General features: G+C 49.0%; 1 protein-coding gene and 1 long non-coding RNA gene across 2 annotated transcripts in view; one reads left to right on the top strand and one right to left on the bottom strand.

Moving 5' to 3' along the window:
- LOC146817265 (uncharacterized) overlaps window positions 1-16,813 on the bottom strand; it is a 78,015-nt gene extending 61,202 nt beyond the window's left edge. The window contains exons 1-2 of the long non-coding RNA XR_014962961.1: window positions 16,705-16,813; window positions 651-723 (exon numbers count right to left, since the gene is read on the bottom strand). This is a non-coding gene — a long non-coding RNA (uncharacterized LOC146817265). The remainder of the gene's footprint in view (window positions 1-650; window positions 724-16,704) is intronic.
- The window catches only part of LOC146817266 (elongin-A-like), a 522,392-nt gene continuing 520,231 nt past the window's right edge, over window positions 16,768-18,928 (top strand). The window contains exon 1 of the mRNA XM_085610852.1: window positions 16,768-16,968. Within this exon, the coding sequence (XP_085466978.1) occupies window positions 16,876-16,968 (93 nt within the window). The 5' untranslated portion in view covers window positions 16,768-16,875. The remainder of the gene's footprint in view (window positions 16,969-18,928) is intronic.

The raw sequence follows: 18,928 nt of genomic DNA on the forward strand, positions 1-18,928 counted from the left end.
ATCCATCTAGAGAACAAGAAAACTGACCATTCGCAGATATGAATTTTTCTGGTCTCTCTGGTTATCAACTTGTGATGCATTTTTGTATTTTGTACTTTTATGATTGATACTTTTATTGATCGAATAAAGTGATTTGAATTGAATTGATCTTATATGCACTAATGTTTAAGAAATTTAAAATTACCACTTTTCATTGACCAATACAACAATGGAATTAGTTATTGTGCCTTTACCAAAATGCAGGTAAGTAAACAACTGGTTTGGGCACACACCAGTAAAGAATTGGTGAAGGCCAAGAAATAGAACCCAGCCTGCTGGCCAAACAGCACTTTGATCCATGTGATATTTGAACCATTCATGTGAAGAAATTCTGAACTATTTCTTGATGGACTCTAGCAGCTTCACCTCCTTCATCAACCATATTGTGATTGTACACACCTATATCTTACATTTTTATTTCACAATCCTCCAAGGGAGGAATGTTATGCCTAGTTGCTATGTTATGCAACATGCAGCATAATACAATGATGAATTTCTCTGGTTAATAGAGAAGATCACCCCCTGATCCATGAAGACAGCAAAATCTACTCTTTAATAGGCCAAATGTTCTCTCTATTGTATTCCTGGTTCGTATGTGGGAAGCATTGTACCTGGATTCTGCTGAATTGCGAGCATATAAAATTGGGGGCATCAACCACGCCATCAATGGATATGCACGGTCACCTGTACAGAACAAAACATATCAAAGGACATGTTACAAAAAAGGTAATCATTGATCTAATTATATAAGCACAGTTTATACCTGGCAAGTCGGCTGAAAACCTATTTTGTAATCATTCTCTGACTCAGAGAACACAATTGCAATAGGGCTAGGCACATTGTATATCCAATCCACAGTTAAAGGAAATTAATAAAAAAGGCAAATACACTTTTTTGTGGGGGATCTTCTATCACCTGTCATGGACTGGAAATATCGCCTGCAAACACCAGGTATTATCCTTCAGTAGATCGTAGAAGACAGTGAAACTACCAGCCCGCACCAGAATCCTAGAATATTTGGCAAACGAAGGGCATCATTTACTATATTTTGATGCACGGTGGTGCAGCAAGCCTTCCTGCTGCGATGCCGTGCATCAAAATAAAAGGGCATGAATGTGCCTTATCTACAAGATACAGCACATTCCTGTCCTTCTCCCCAGTGCCGGTGCACAAGTAGACACTCATGGGTCATTTTGCGAGGATACCTGCAGTGAGGGGATGATTGTTTTGTGCAGGAAGGGACACCTTCCTGCACAAAAACTATCAATAATGTAATTGTCCTCTTTCTATGCATTCTGCAGAATGCAGCACACAGAAAGAGGAAAGAATTTGGAGAAATATAAGTATTTCTCATCATTGCACCCCTTCTATGCTTCCTCTGGGGATGCGTAGGATTTTGACCCATTCCCAGGTTTACAAAATGTTGTAAATCTGAGAATGTGTCAAGTTCCATAGATGTTGCATGGGAGCTCCCACAGCAACACTCACGGAACACCCATTTCACACAGAGTAATGCATCAAAGGGGCCCATATTTACAAGGCCATGAAAAGTCACTCAGGGTGACTTTACATGGCCTTGTAAATATGGGCAAGCCCATTGCGCCATCACTGCGTCAAAAAGGTGATGCACTGGCGGCACAATTGGCTTGTAAATAAGTCTCTGATTGTCTGGCAACAGCCATTCAGAAACAGGTTAATAGAGGATTCTATTCTCACTGTTCAATAAGGAAGCCAATCAGATTGGTAATATAACAGCACTCATTTTGGTACTCTATCAGACAAACACTAGGGTCTCTCTGTTATGGCCATCTTACATGGTTTTTCAAATAGAAATTCTATTTACTGGCAGAGTGAAGAAAATGGCAGTTTCTAATGAACTATTTTTCCACCCTAATAAACAAGTGATTTGAATATGTGCCTTACTTCTCATTCCTATGACTTTCTGATAATGATAAAATATTGCCAATAACAAAATGTGATTGACAAAAAGAAATATACATTAACTAAAACCACTCAATAAGTAACCAGTTCCTTTCATGTTGAAGAGCAGTTGTAACCTTAGGAATACTGTTACTGAATAGGATAAAGGAGTTATGTGCAGACCCTGGAAACTTTGTCATGCAGTGTGTGGTGATGAGGTCAGCAGTGCAAGTCATTTGAACATTGATGGAGTAGTTCAGCTTTCGATTTCTGAACATCTGTTCCCGAGCACGAGGTGGAACAATGCGAATGGGTGTACAATCATTGGCTCCAACGTTTGGGAACCCACAATACCATAGAAAGCACTTTTCACTTTGGTTAGCGCACATGCAGTTATAGGGAAGATTATGAAACGCTACATACGGTTCAACATAGTGTGGGAATCAACAGAGATTGCTGTAAGCATGAGCTGAAGCCATTTTGATTGTGGCAGCCATTTTAGTTAAGCAACGTGCTCGCCATGTGCTTCTTCTTTCTTCACTGTTGCCTGCTTTTCTATTCTGCTTGAGTCATCAACTATAGTTAACTCCTTCAGCACTGAGCCAGAGCAATATATGCTCAGAAAGGCATGTAGCTGCTAGAATGCACCTGTCTTAGAGTGTAACTGTCAGACTATTTTAACTGATGTAAGCAGTTCTGGTTTACCCCTCCCACTCTGCTGGCTAAGTGATTGTCCGACCATATTTATCAATAGCTATTCCTGTGTATGCCTGTACCTCCCCTTTGAGTCTCAATGCTTACTGTGCAGAAAAAGCTGTATATAAGGCCTGTGTTCTGTGACTTCAATGTACTACCTCATACAGTTCCTGAGGGCTCTGTATTGATGTAGTCCCACTCATGAGTGATGAATAAACCTGTTGTTTGATATTTCAGCTTCAGTGCCAATTTCTTCATTGTTGGTTTAAGGACCCGTGGACAGATAAGGGTGAATCCTGCACTGGTGGCCCCTAAAAAGACGCATTTCCACAGTTTGGCGCCCGGCTCGTGGGGCTCATCAGAGACGTGGCCGCCGAAGGAGTGGTTTTGACAAAGGAATAAAATTCTACTGAGGAGGTACCCTGCACGAGGAGGTACTTTGTCTTTGCAGACCGACGTGTCTTTCCGGTTTTTCTAATTTGACCCTCCAGGTTGTGGCCGGTCCTGACTGAGACTTCCTTTAGCGCATGTTTCCAGAGACCATTAGGTCACACAAAAGATTGGCAGTTGGAGGCAGGAGACTTTTGTTTGGTAAGGTCGTTGAAGCGACACTCTTGATTTTGGGTTTGCTTGGCCAAGAGTCTGGTTTGGTTTGATTCTTTTTATTGCAATAAAAAGGGGCAGGTAATGAGGAGATTTGTCTCTATTTTGGGTATATTTGGATCGGTACTATATTTGGGGATAGTACTATTTAACTGATAAGATTATATTTACTATAATATTTCTGTCATGCCTGTTTCCAGCACACTTCGCAGGTTGTGTTGCTGTCTTGGTGGTACCAAAAGGTATTTAGAAAAAAGTCAGCCAGCTCCCCCAGAGGGCACACCCAATAGGCATATGTATGTCAAATACGGTATTTCTTCCATAATGTATAGTACACTGTGAAACAAATATATCAAAAAGGATCCTGATCTACAATGGCCAGTAAATGGGTCATTTGATGTTAAAAAGATTCAGTATGTAGAGTAGTGTGTATTTCAACGTAAAAGTCGTCCAGATATGTTTGATTGTGTACGAATGCGGGAGAAAGAAGTGCATGAGAGAGTGAGAAAAGAAGAAGCTATAGAAGAAAAAGAACGACGCAAGACTATCTACCAAAAAGCGTTGGAATTAAAAATAAAGAGATGGAGGAAATAAGAGAGAAAGAAGATAGGGAGCGTTGTTTAGAGGTAACTGGCCAGTACCCTGTTAGGTGCCCCGTTTACCCTATACTTAATAAACCTTAGGATGACAGCATTTTATTAGATCGACCTCTGCCACCGTATATATATTCCCTAGTGCCCCTAAGAATGACGATTCTGATGAGGAGCATTTTTCTTCAGAAGAAAAGGATAACGATAAGGATGTCGGGCGAACAACTCGCTCTACTTTAACTACTGAACGCATGGCCACTCTTAGATCTGCTGCTCGTAAAGCAGCTCATGGGAGTGCCTCTACTCCAGAAATTCTAGCAATGGTTCAGCAGTGGAAAGATTTAGAGCAGTTACATTTTGTTGATATGTGTGCTGAGGAAGTGATATCCAGTTTTAGAAAACATTCTGACGATTTAGGGCCCTCTGATATCAATTCTGATCATAAACAATTACATGAGGGCACTTTTCTTCTTTCACAGTTACCTGACCTCATTAGGCAAGTTGTTAAATTGCGAATTGATACATTCCGTCTGCGAGAAGAGAAAAAAGCAGCTGCTAAAGCTACAACTGAACAAACAGTTCAGACCTCTGTGCGACAAGAAGGAGCTACAGGGTCATGTAGACACTGTGAAACCGATGCGTGAAGCTGCACCTTCGTATGTTCCCCCAAAGGGTGCAGGCACAAATGATGACAAAGATTCAGATGATGCAAAAGGATATTTTGTCTATAATTGGGTTTATACTCCTTGGAGTAGAGCAGACATTATGGCTCTTAAAGCTGCTTTGCCTGATCCACAGAAAAAACCTGTCGCTTTTTATGAAGAAGTGGAAGGAGCTATTAGCTCCTGTACTGTGAATCTGCCAGATATTGACATGTTTTTTGGACTGATTTTACCCCCTGATATGTGGAGATTAATTAGGAAGGTAGATGATAGTACAACTTACGGTGATACTTGGGTGCACTTGGTGGAAAAGGACGCGGCTAGGGAGCCTGCGTAGAAACCACAACAGGAGATATTCGATCTCCCAAAGCCATCGTGATTAAGTTGAAAACTCTTATACCCCCTAAGAAGATAGATTGGACTACGTTAGCGTCCTGTAAGCAGAAAGCAGATAAGTCAGTTTCAGACTTCTTTACCCGATCTGAAGAGACTTTTCATGACTTTAGTGGACAGTTGTTGACAGATGACACGGGTAAGCATCTGTTCGGCGACAAATTTGTAGCGAACATGTTGCCAGAAATAGCTAGTCGCCTAAAGGCCAGCGAGAGTTCATGGACTACGTCTTCCCCCGTCTCCCTTTTGACTATGGCCCAGTATTTTGAGCATGTGAATGAAAAGAAGGGAGCGACCCCACTTGCCAAGAGACAGGGTACCAGAGGTAGAAAAACAAGGGCTCTCTTGGAACTACTGTAAATCTATCTTAAACTACATGTATTTCTATATCTTCGGTGCACATTCAAACATTCATAGGAAGCATCTAAACCATTCCTGTATGAACCCAACAAACAGCTATCATGCACACAAGGATAAGGGACTCAAATCAATACAATAAAACATTTATGTATTGATACATCATAATTAAAAACTCTTTTTAATATAAAAACATAATAAATATACAATACATCAAGATTATAAGCAACAATAAAAAACCATGAGAGGGGCGTGTCCAAGCTGTTCATGGAGTGAGACGAGAGCTGCCGGGGCTCCAGGCCACCGCCGGAGAAACTAGCGTTAAACAGCGACCTAGCGGCTGGGGAGATGCCTCATCTGGGGGTGAGACAACGGCGGAGGGAAGCGGGCTGCCTCCGGCTGAGTTGGTAAGCCTGGGGCTTACAGATAGCGGCGCCTGAGATCGGAGCCGGGGAGAGGCCCCGGGCGAGGCAGAGGCGACCGCCATTTTGATCGTCCCTCTCCTGTGTGCTGCGGAGTGCCTACACGGACAGACCGGGTGCCCGGGCCCGCCGGCGGAACCACCTCGCCGTCCTGGGCGGGGACGAGGAAGTCTGGAAGCAGCAGTTGGGAGACCTCGGCGCTGGCTGGAGGCGGAGACGCTGGAGGGGCTGCCCCGGAGGGCGAGGGCAAGCCCGCCATTTTGTGCCCCTGGCACCGCGGCGCAGAGGAGGAGACAGTTTCTGCTGCCGGGGGCTGGAGCCATCAGCGACACAGCTTGAGAGGCCTGGACTGAGGTGAGGAGGTCGGCGGGCGATTTCGGCCCGAGCTTCTGCTCACACGAGCTGCTGCGGGGGAGGACGGCCTGCGGTGGCGGGGGAAACCTCGGCTGATGTGAGGCCTGCTTCAGAGGACCCCTGGGAGTGCTGCCTGCACTGGGGACGACGGAGCTGTTGAGGCGCCCGGAGTTGTGAAGGGGCTTGCCTTGGAGCGCGCGACTGGAGCCCTTGGTCAAGGGCATCTCAGCTGGTCCCCTGCATGGTAGCTTGCTGTGGTGCTGCCGCCCCGGATCTCAGACACGCGCCCGAGTGCTGGGCCCACGACTGTTCCCCGAGTACGCCCCGGGCCTGCCTGGCAGGGCGCGCCTCCGCCCTGCACTGGGGGTGACTTGGGGCCCCTGTCGGGCACGTCGCCTTGGAATGGTGGTGCCCCCGCCCGTTGGATTGCCTCCTCTCCTGGACTCTGGTGTGGAGTAGGGCTGAGTTGCGCGATGCTGGTGGGGCCTTGGGCCGTGGGATCTGCCTGCTGCTGGGCTCCCCCTGCATGGGGAAAGAAGCGCTCGCCCCTAAGTGATGAACAGCCGGTGTTGGCCTTCTGAGGGGGTAAGCCGGGATCCCCTGGGGGCGCTGAGCAGGGGCTGTTGAGGGGGCGGCACACCTCCTTACCCGGAGACTCCGCGGCATCCGCTGCCCGAGCGGGGGAGGCCCTGAGACGGAGCTTCGTGGGATGGGGGACTAGCGGCGCCCACGCCCTGAGGGTGGTCTGTGTCTGTGCGGACCCCGGCGCCCTGTTCCCCGCTGCACCTGGAGTACTCGCCTTACGACGCTGTGGCCAGGGCACGTGGCCCGGAGTGGAGAACGACCTCGAGTCAGACGCTACGCTGTCTTGCCCGTGAGCCTCTGGATACCGGCTGGCCTGCCGGGTGGTTGCCCTGAGTGGTCTAGTCGGCCTGCAGTGGGGGTCCTCCTGTGGGGGCGACGCAGGGCTGCACAATGACGCGCACTAAACCAGGGAAGGAACCACCGGCGTCCTCTAAAGACACCACGGTGAAGGACGTCTGGAATAAGCCTGGAGTGGCACCGGCGGGCTCCCCAGCGTTGGGGGCCGGGACATCGGCGGAGCTGGTGACACAGTCCTTTATGGCGCTCTTCATGCAGGACCTCAAGTCTGAAATAGGCTCGCTGAGCACGGAGAACCAGGCCTGCGTTAAGGAGCTTCGGAGGGACGTGGGGGAGCTTGGGGACAGAGTGGATGACATGGAGAAGACCCTGGATGCTCGCACAGAGGACCAGGAACGCCTTTGGCAGCGGATAACGACCCTAGAGGAGCAGAATGTTGAACTCCAGATCCGGCAGGAGGATTTGGAAAATAGGGGGCGCCGCAACAACATCCGCATTCGAGGCGTCCCGATTGGAGCGGAGGGGGCGGATATCATGACATTCGTGGCGGATCTCCTTCATGAACTCCGGGGGGACGACGATGCCTCACCGCCGGCCTTAGACCGGGCCCACAGGGTCTCCGGACCGCCTGGGAGACCTGGACTCGTCCCCGATATCCTGACGCGGGTCCACTTCTTTGTCGAAAAGGAAGCCATTCTCAAGGCAACCCGGGACAAGCCCGAAATCATGTATAAAGGTGCCTCGATCCAACTGTTCCAGGACCTGGCCCCCACGACCCTCCGGCGCCGGAGGGCTTTCAGGCCGATCACAGACAAGCTGCGAGACCTCAACATCCGTTATCAATGGGGTCACCCCTTCGCCCTCATATTCCAATGGGAATCCCGGCACCGGGTGCTGCGTTCCTACAGGGAGGCGGCGCAGCTGCTTCAGATCCCGGACTCCCCGCCGGCCAGCCCGGTGCGACGTGCTGCAGGGTCACGTGTCCCGCTCAGGCCTAGCTGGTCCAGGGTGCGCCGTCCGGGACGATCTCCCTCCCCTGCTGCTAGCCGATCATCACGGGACAAGCAGGACATAATACGACACATTCGGTCTTTGGAAGCGGGCTCATCGCCAGCGGGATCGCAGGAGCCCGCCCCCCAGTGAGCTGCCCTGTTTGCAACGCAGTTCATGACGCAGGCCTCCCGGGAGGGGGGGGCTTGCTGTCTGTTCAATCAGAAATGTGTGTTGGCCTCACTTCAGGGTCACGGCCACCTCCTGTGGGATGGAAGAGATGGCTGCCCTCCTCAGTCGACACTGCGGCTCCAAGTGTGGGTCGGCGGCCCGGAGCCCCCCCGGTGTACTTGGTGAATGGCGAAAGTGCCGACGGACCCCCACTCCTATTCTTGGGAGAGTGACATCTCCGGGATAGCCTGTGCCACTGTGCCTGGCCACTCCCTAGACTGGAATAGGCCTTGTTGGCCGTTTTGTGGTTTCAGTTTTTATTTCCGAACCTACCCTCCCCCTTCTCTCCCTTTCTTCTTCCTAACCCTCTGGCGGGGGGGACCCGTGGGTGGGTTGGGGACTACGGTGGGGATAATTGCACCAGTAGATCAGTGCCCATGACTACAGTACCCTCCTGGAAGGTTCTCTCTGAATGTGAAGGGGCTCAACTCACCTAGCAAACGACACCAGATCTGGAGATACTTGTTACAACAGAGCGCTGACATAGTTTTTCTGCAGGAGACGCATCTCCTCAAAGCTGACGTAGTTCAAATGGCCCACCCGCGCTTTCCTCATAGGTTTTGGTCTTCAGCAGCCACTAAGACAGCAGGGGTCGCTATCTTCTGTCGGGCGGGATTTCTGCATGGGGATGTGCAGGTTCGTAGGGACACCGAGGGCCGGTTCCTGAGGGTTGAGCTAACGAGGGGACGCCGCATGCTTACACTTTGCAACCTCTACGCCCCCAATCAGGGTCAAGACGCCTTTCTGCGCGGGGTAATCCGGGAGTACCTCGAGTCGGTGAGTTCGGACCTTATAGTAGGGGGCGACTTCAACTTGGTGTGGGACGCGGAGCTGGATTGTTGTGGGGGAGGCTTTCATGGGGTGGGGGCCCTGTCGGCCACAGTGAAAAAATCCCTTACTGCTCTGAACTTGGTAGATGTCTGGCGTTATCACTCCCCGGGGCTGAAGGATTACACCTATTATTCACACGCGCACCGCTTCTACTCCCTCATCGATATGCTCTTTGTCTCCCACCTCTTGCTTAAAGACACTATGTCGGCATCACACTCGAATATCTCAGTCTCCGACCACGCCCATGTGGAAGTGTTGCTCCACGAGCGCCTTACTCGCGCACTCGGCTCACGCCGCTGGCGGTTCCCGGACCACGTCCTGCGGGACCCGGTTGACAGGGAGGAACTCCAGGCGGCCATACTGGAGTACTTCGAGAACAATGATCTGCCAGAGACCCCTCTTCCCCTCGTATGGGATGCCTTCAAGGCCACGATACGGGGCACCCTCACAGCTATAGCTGTCGCTCGGACGCGGGAGGCCCAACTGTACGAAACTAGGCTTGCCCGTGAAATTAAGACGCTGGAAAAGATGGATCAGGACCGCCCATTGGCGGCCCATAAGCGGCGTTTGGCGGTCCTCCGGGGTCAGCTACAGGCGCATAGGACGAACAAGGCGGAACGAGCGCTACTCGCGCTCCGACAGCGTTTTTACGAAGGCGGGGATAAGGTGGGCGCTGTTCTCGTGCGGCGCTTACGTACGCGGGCGGCCAAGGCTCATATCGCAAAGCTGCAGGGGGAACCTGGGTGACCACTGAAGCTGCGAAGCTCCAAGCGTTCCACGACTATTACTCCTCTCTTTACGTGGGTGACCCGCCGGACCCCGCATTGATCTCGGCAGCTCTGGGGGAGTGTGATTGGGAGCCACCGAGTAAACACCACTCCGAGCTCCTGGAGGAGCCTATCACAATGGAGGAAATAGCGGGCGCTCTGAGAGACCTCCCATTGGGCAAAACACCTGGGCCAGATGGGCTCCCGGTGGCGTTTTTCCATACCTTCCTGCCGCAGCTGCAACCGTACCTCCTACGGCTATTTAATTCATTTGCGGAATCGGGAGGGCCATCTCCAGATATGGCGATGGCTGAGATCACCCTCATACCAAAGCCAGGGAAGGACCCCACCCTCTGCTCCTCTTACCGGCCCATAGCCCTACTGAATACAGATCTCAAACTGTATACCAAAATTCTTGCCAAACGCCTCGGCGCCCACCTGCCTCACCATGTTGACCCGGACCAGGTGGGGTCCATACACCAACGCCAGGGCGCAGACAATGTATGTCGCATAGCCCACATTGTAGGGAAGGCCAGGCATTGGGGAATCCCGGCTTGCCTCTTGTCACTCGACACTGAAAAGGCATTTGACCGGGTGAACAGGGCGTTCCTCCGAGCAGTTTTACGGAAAATAGGCCTCGGACCTAAAATGGAGGCACGCATTATGGCTCCCTATGTCTCCCCCGCGGCTAGAGTGCGAGTGAATGGTCAGCTTACACAGCCCTTTCCCATCTGTAGGGGTACTCGGCAGGGTTGCCCCCTGTCGCCTCTGCTTTTTGCCTTAGTAGTGGAGCCGCTTGCTATTCTCATTCGCCAGTTTCCGGATGTCAAGGGCATTTCCCTTAGGGACCGAGACCACAAGATCGCACTCTTTGCCGACGATCTTCTTCTCACGCTGTCTGCTCCCTCAACCGCGCTTCCAGCAGCGCACTCGTTGCTTCAAGCCTACGAGCGTGCCTCTGGGCTAAAAATTAATCACACAAAGTCCTGAGTGCTTAATCTCACGATTCCGGAGGCGGAGGTTGCAGCGTTACAGACTTGTGCCCCATACCAATGGGCGAGCAGCTCAGTGAGATACCTTGGCCTTAACCTGACACCGGACCTAGCCACCTGGACGCAGGCCAACTGGCAGGAGTGCAAGCGCTCGGTTTTAGACGACTTGCGCACCTGGAAAGCTCTGCCGCTCTCCTGGCTTGGCCGCCTCAACGCAATTAAGATGTCCGTATTGCCAAAGATTCTCTATCTTTTTCAGACCCTGCCAACACCCATACCGGAACACTATATCCAAGGACTACAACGGGATCTGATCTCCTTCATTTGGGGAGGTAAGAAACCGCGATTCTCTAACAAAATACTAAAGCTCGCCCGGGACAGGGGTGGTCTTGCCTGTCCTAATCTACTGGACTACTACTGGGCGTCGCACCTCCGCTTTGTTCTGGAATGGGGGGCGTGGGAAAGCGAAAAAATCTGGTTCCACATGGACAGGGCAGTTACATGTCGCCCGATCTGGGATCACGCTTGGCTGCCCCGAGTGGCGCGCCACCGCAGCGCATACATGGCGGTCCCCACTAAGTCGGTCTTGGAGATCTGGGACAGGGTGGCGATCCGCAGGGGCCTCACCACTTTCCCCTCCCCCCACACCCCCATAGCTCGCAACCCGCAGTTCCCGCCAGCCTGCCGCCCGCCCTACTTTGAGAATTGGACTGAATGCGGTTGTAGGACGATCCGAAATCTCTTTGTGGGGGGAGAATTCAAATCCTTCACACAATGCCAACGGGAATTTGGACTGACGGAAAAGGACAAATTCCAATATATACAACTTCGGCACTGGGTGCAGGGCTCCTCGCTGGCGCAGGCGGCCACACGGCCTTACACCCCGTTTGAACACTTGGCGCGCACATTTGGTACATATAGGGGCCTCATTTCCAGCATTTACAAGGTGCTTCAGCGTACACAGCATCTTGGTCCCCACCCATACCAAATACGATGGCAGAACCTCTCCGGCTCGGGATTACTCCTGCTCAGTGGGCAAGGCTTTGGAGCGATATCCCCAAAACTTTCCGTAGCATACCCCAGCAGGAATCGGCCTACAAGGTGATGACCCAGTGGTACTATACTCCTGTCCAACTCCAGAAGATGTTCCCCAAGGTGCCCCGCTATGTTGGCGCTGTACTCAAGTGTTGGGAGACTTCATCCATGTTTGGTGGACGTGTCCGCGTATGACTACCTATTGGAAGGAAGTCCTCAGCCACATTAAACGGGTGCTGGGCTACCCCCTGCCGGAGGACCCGCTCACGATCGTTTTGGGCCTCCGACCAACTTCAAGGCGGGCTATGACGGGTCGTGATTGGCATTTGAGCCTTCACATGTTGGGCGCAGCAAAGCAAACAGTAGCGGTATATTGGAAGAAGGCGGAGAAGCCTTCCATTAACGTGTGGTTTACCCGCCTCTGGCAGGTGATGGCGATGGAGCTGCTCACGGCCCGCCTTCAGTTCAGGGAAACTAGGTTCAGGACCCTCTGGAATCCCTTGGTGGAACATTTGGGTAGGATAGAGCATGCTAGGTTGCAGCCGCCGAGACTGCGGGCCCTAAAGTTGTTCGATGATGGGATTCGCCCGATGAACCCGGGGGTACTGTTGCAGTCCGCGGGGCTGCTGCCCTTTTCGTCGGAGGGTTCCTAATTCCAGGTGAATGCGCTATGGTCTTACTTCCCCACTGCACAGTCACACATCACCTCAAGGGTACTATGGGCCCCCGGGGGGCAGCCTGCCCAGGTTAAGTGAGATGAGCTGAATAAGGGCAGCGAGGCCCTGTGCTCCCTGTCCTTCCGCCAGATTCCCCCTTTTGCCTTCGGCGCTCCACCCCTCTTCTCCCACCTCTTCCCCCCTTCGTTTTTCTGGTTTGTCCTTTCTCCTGGACTTATGGAGGTTGAGTGATGCGATAGTGCCTTGGTGCCACAGAGCGGCGGCACTATGCCAGCCAGCCCAGTCCTCCTGAGGGTTGCGAGTTAGGCCGGGAATATTGCAATGCGCTGTCAGAAATGTCTGTGTCATGGCAAATGAAGCTAGCATAAGCTTGGTTTAGAGAGCAACAAATACCTGTCCTGGGCAGGGTAGTGATAAACACTGGACTTGGAACTGTGCCCTTCTGGCTTCATCTCGCTGGACTCCCGCTAGAGACTAGACTGCACTACCAGCTGCACTTGCTCTGTCTGCTTCCCCGGCTGGTGTGAACACGGCTGCAGGCATGTTTTGGGGTGACGGGCACGCTGGGTGTGATGCACTGGGCTGGGGCGCGGCTGACGGGACAAGGTTACAGGTACTTCACTGAAGGTGCATATTAGGGAGATGGAGGGGCGTAAGGTCCAGAGGGAGGGGGGAAGACCCTGGGCATAGAGTATACGGCTGGACCTATGATGTGAGGTATCTGAGACATGCTCTGTTTTATTGCATTTGCCTTATGAAACTGTACTTTCTCCGCTGCCGTCCACGTGGTTGTAGGCACACAGCTGTGTAATCTGACTAACCTCACCTCTCAATAAATACAAAGTTGGTTAAAAAAAAAAAAAAATCATGAGAGACAAATGAAGTGTAAAGAAATCAAAACATCAAAATAGGGTTACTCCAAAGAGAATCACTCAAGACAAATTCATCAGTCCATCAATTTATAATACTATTGGACATAAAGAGGTTCCTTGGATATAACCATATACCAAACGAGAGAGTCGACGCGTTTCGGTGGCGATAATTTATTGAAACTCCACCTTCATCAGGACATAAACAATACTTCTCTCTCCTATAGCTGACATGTAACTCATGAACCTAGTCGTTATCACAATAATGATGCGTCACTTACAGGGCTAAATGGCTCAACGATAAAAGATCCTTGTAGACACAATCATGGTGCCACTTGTTCTATGTATATATGTGGACAAATTTATCTATGTCCTTCCACATATTCGGGGATCCAACCATATATATTCAATTCAAGTTTACTGCATTGTATGTGCTAGTAACTTCCTCACTCGGTATGCGTTAAGGTATCTTTATGGGTGGTGAAAAATACGACGTGGATCGAGGCCTAATTCTTCCCACTGATCCTAAATACCGCAGGTATCATGCAGGTATCCACAATTGCACACCTTAGTCTGTGGTGTATAGAGGTCACTGCACGTCCGTTACTGCCGTCGCCACCCGTCTCCTCTTTAAAATGAAAATAAACTGCCGATACTTGTTTGTTGGGTTCATACAGGAATATTTTAGGTGCTTTCTATGAATGTTTGAATGTGCACTGAAGATATAGAAATACACATAGTTTAAGATAGATTTACAGTAGTTCCCAGGCAGCTCTCTTTTTTCTACCAGTATTTGAGCATCAGGAATTGGAAGCGAAAGGCAAGGAGGATAAAAAGGTTAAGGATTTAAAGACGAAAGTTATGTTGGCTCAAGTTTATGGTCCATCATTTAGAGGTGGACGTGCGATGTATCACCCTGGTGCACCACCTTTCCCGCGAGCAACTCTGTCTTCTGATCAGTGTGCTTATTGTAAGGAGATTGGACATTGGCACTTTAAGTGCCCCCTTTTGCGAGGTCAGCAGTATCAGCGGGGTAGAGGGAACACAAGAGGTCGTCCCGGGAACTCCGGTAATAGGGGAGGCATGGATAGTCATGCTAGATTTGAGGCAGTTGCACAGAATCCAAATTCTTTTAATACTTTTGACAGACGAAATCAATATCAAATGTCTGATTATTCGATCAATGATCCTAAGGATTCTGATTATGCATAGGAATGCCTAGGATGGGGTTCGGAACCGGTTGAGGTCCCAGTAGATCAAAGGGGTCCCTATGTCGATGCAAATGTCTTAGGTTCTACTGATCGCTTTCTGGTTGGTACAGGAGCTACTTGTAGTGCTCTATCTAAACAATTGGTTCCTAGGGCTCCCCCATCTGGCACAACGATAACATCAATAGGATTTGATGGGACACCTTCCCTTAGCCCACTGTCACAGCCACTTGCATTTAGTCTTGGTAACTTCACTGCTGCATGTCCATTACTGCTTTCCCCTAACACACCAGATGACATTGTGGGTCTCGATATGCTTAAACATTTTTGTGCTACAATACGTTGTTTCCCAGAAGGTGTACGTGTCATTCTGAAGGAAAACTATCCAATGGTTGGGAGGTCTTGCCTTATTAAAGAAGATATTGCTTTGGCATCGCTACCTAGTACCTTGTGGGCTAAATCAGATACTGATGTGGGTCAGATGGTTATTCCAGCAGTACATATTCAAGTAAAGGACGGTGCTTCATTGCCTCGATTGCCCAAATATAAAATCTCTCGAGAAGGTGAAGAGGCATTGATACACATTGTTCAGGATTTGATCAGAGTGGGGGTTGTGGAAGAAGTCCCCTACAATACCTGTAATAGCCCTATTCTTCCCATTTTGAAAAAATACACTGATTCTAAAATCTATAGATTTATCATTGACTTACGAGAGGTCAATAAGATAGTAGTGCCTCAATACCCGGTTGTTTCTGACATCACAACACTTCTTACTATGATTCCTTCTACTGCAACTACATTCAGGGTAGTAGATTTGAAAAATGCATTTTTCTCCATCCCTATTCATCCTGACAGCCGTTATTTGTTCGGCTTCACTTTGAATAATCAATCCTTCAGATTTTGTAGAGCTCCACAAGGGTAGACAGAGAGTCCTAGCATCTATAGCTGACTGATGTAAGCAGTTCTGGTTTCCCCTCCCACTCTGCTGGCCAAGTGATTCTTGTCCGCCCATATTTGTCAATAGCTATTCCTGTGTATGCCTGTACCTCCCCTTTGAGTCTCAATGCTTACTGGGCAGAAAAAGCTGAATATAAGGCCTGTGTTCTGTGACTTCAATGTACTACCTCATACAGTTCCTGAGGGCTCTGTATTGATGTAGTCCCACTCATGAGTGATGAATAAACCTGTTGTTTGATATTTCAGCTTCAGTGCCAATTTCTTCTTTGTTGGTTTAAGGACCCGTGGACAGATAAGGGTGAACCCTGCACCGATGGGCCCCAAAAAAGGCTCATTTCCACAATAGCACTGAATACTTGCTGCAATATTTTACTAAAGGTAGACTGAGAGAGTCCAGAAGCCATGGCGCCAATTCCTTGAAAAGAACCAGTTTAGTTGCACAAAAATGCAACACTGACAACAATGTAACCAATGGTGGGACAGCAGTTCTAATATTACTATTGGGCTCTAAATCACACGTTATAAGGTCAAGTATGAATAATATTGTGTGAGAATCAAGTCTGTAATTCTTTAAAATGTGTTCTTCAGACATTGCAAAAAGATCAACTCTACATCTGTAGATGCGCTGCTTGTACCTTCTTCTAGTTTGTAGTGCATCATGGTAAGCCACATTCTGCCCAGAGCCAACTGTAGACTGAACAGGCACTTATCTCTGCAAAAGATGTAAAATGTTGTTCCACAATGCTGTTCCTATTGTTGCCATTTTGATAAAAGTCTATTCTGCGATCAAATACACAAATGACAATGATATAACAAATTTCCAGAGATGAAATTACCACAAATCTTTTCAGTGAAGTAAAATGAAGTTGCTAATTCCAGTTTCTCCCTGTAGGAAAATACCTTCAAATATAACACTAGAAAACTGTGGGTAAGTGGGATCAAAATTAGCTGCATCAAGGGTCCAATAATGTGTTCATCTCGAGATTGATTACAACTCTGCACCTTTTGGAAACAAATAGGATTCTAATAGTAGAACATTTGCTCCCAGTCATTATAAACTTTCAGATATCCTGGGTATCTTACTCAATAAAATATCTGACATTAAACAGGGTTAGGCCGCCGTAAATATTTATGTGTTACCAGTTGCACAGGAAGATATGCCACCTTCTTCCTAGCCAAAGTCACGGTGTTACGTGTTCCCTAAAAACCTACGACAAGAAGCTACTCACCGAGTTACAGTCTATCACGCCAGGAGCACGGTGCTAATAAATGGCGAAGCAAAGGCAGCCTGTGGCCCGGTGGTTGGGAGAGGTACTGGGCGTGGCCACGTCCCCGTCAGCGGTTAGTTCCATAGAGTGGAGGAGTGAGAGGTCACGCGGCACCTAGAGAACCAGAGCGCCATGGCTACCTCAGAAGCGCGGGCGCGTGCTGTGATGCACAGAGTGGCGCAGCTCAAGGAGCGGCTTTGCAACACATCTTTGGAGACCAGAAAGGTACTGTAGCTACTACGTTGCACACAAACGCACTCCTCTTTCTTTCGACACTCGACCTTGAAAGAACACCCTTCCTCACGTTAGAGTAGTGGCGCGATGGAGGCCAGCAGCTGGTGTACACACACTTACATTTGCTTTTTTTGCGTACTTACTCAGACTACACAGGGGAGCGTATTGGGAGGAGCAAGCGTTAGATTCGCTTTCGGCTTTCCTCCTACTTCTTGGTCATTTTTGTTATCGTTTGCCATTTTATTTACTTGTGAATGTTTTCCTTAACTGAATGTTTAATTTCTATCAGGTGTGGGCGTATGAAGTTCGCTTCAAGCTGTCGCTCATCAAATGCGCGTTACAACTTCCAACCCGGTGTTGTTTTCTTGCATTTGGTGCTAGGGGCGTTTTTTTTCCCCTTCAATCAGGTTTAGGAGTACAACTACCTGACTGCCTGTAATGGCATTAATGGTTGGATAACTACCTAATGGCACCGGTTCTCCACGGATAACTAACTCTTCAGATGCACTTGGTTGGAGGAGATTTCAAACATTGGCAAATGTCCTTTAGAATACACAGCTGGCCACTACACCCCTTTTATTAAGCTGTGTATAATACGTTGCACTTTGATTACCGTAAATCCCACATTACTTACTATTGGTTGGCTCTCTTATCACGCTCATATGCTTCTATCAGAGAACTATTATTTTTCTGCTTGATCCAGCACTCATTGAGAGTGCGTCTCTCTCCCTCTCCCTCTCTCCCTCCCTCTCCTTAAATACCCCCTGCACTTTGTGTTGTTCTCTACCCTTCCCAGCTTGTCTGTAATAGCAGTGTAGGCTCCTCTGGTATGGCGGAGGAGCATCTCCCCACTGCTTTCTTTCAGTGAAAGACAGAAAATAAAATAACTAGCATTATTATCATTTTATTTTCTCCTACTTCCGCCCACAGCTTTGAGTGTGGGGGCAGGGGAGAAGTGGTAGCGCCCTCCTAAGGTGCAAAATGATTGCTTGGACGGCCCTCTCGGGCCACCCAAAACAGTCTTGTGCACTTGGCATGTACTCCATGCAAGCTGCATTACAGCCTACGTGGAGAACATGCACAGGCCTCCATCAGCGTCTGAGCGCTGAAAAACTGCGCTCAGACCAATCACAACGCTGCTAAGGCAGCGTTGTGATTGGCTGACTGGGAGCCTGGGTGTGCTTCCTTTTGGCAAAGCGAGCGAGGACTGCGGAGGAGAGACGGTCAATGTAGCTGCGAAAAGGTATGTTTTTAATTTAAAAAAATTCATAGCCGCTTCCACCGCGTCCTACCCCCTACTTGGCATAACCTTCGCCCCCCCCCCCCCGTGCTCTTGCCCCCTACCTCCGATTAGGGCCGGCCGCACCTGTGTAATAGCACAGCAACATTTTTGCTAAAGAACAGATTTAAAGGTTGTTTTTATTTTATCCTATACATGTTACATATTGGGTGAAAGCATTTGCCATGGCACACAACAGCTTTTATAACCTTTCAGGAGGATCTTGTTGTTGCACGCACTGAACCGATATTTGAGGTGTGCTTGCCGTGACTGGAAAGAAGATGTCCATTCTCCTGTAAGCAAAAAAATGTGCTCTCTGGACAAATTTAGTGAACCAAATGTCTGGAGCATTTTTTTCAGTTCCTAGTCCTGCAGAAAGTAAATTAGGCCTTGGCAATGGGTTTCTCTCGTGGCTCCGATACATACAAAATATTTTTTTTTAATTCTGGTCAGTTTCCTGAAAGAAAAATGGACTATGTGATTTATAAAGATTGACAATATTGAGTTCAATGTACAATTTTTAAGGTCCTTAAGATGTTTTATTTTATTCCAGCATTTTGAGTTTTTTTTTTGTATTTACCTTTTTAAAAAAATGGTTTTTTTTGGATTTAGTTTGTTACAAACCAGGATTGGCAGAACCAGTAGCTTGGCACTCACATTATAAAGGTGAGA

Source organism: Triturus cristatus, chromosome 6 (genome assembly GCF_964204655.1).
Source record: "Triturus cristatus chromosome 6, aTriCri1.1, whole genome shotgun sequence".
Classification (NCBI taxonomy): domain Eukaryota; kingdom Metazoa; phylum Chordata; class Amphibia; order Caudata; family Salamandridae; genus Triturus; species Triturus cristatus.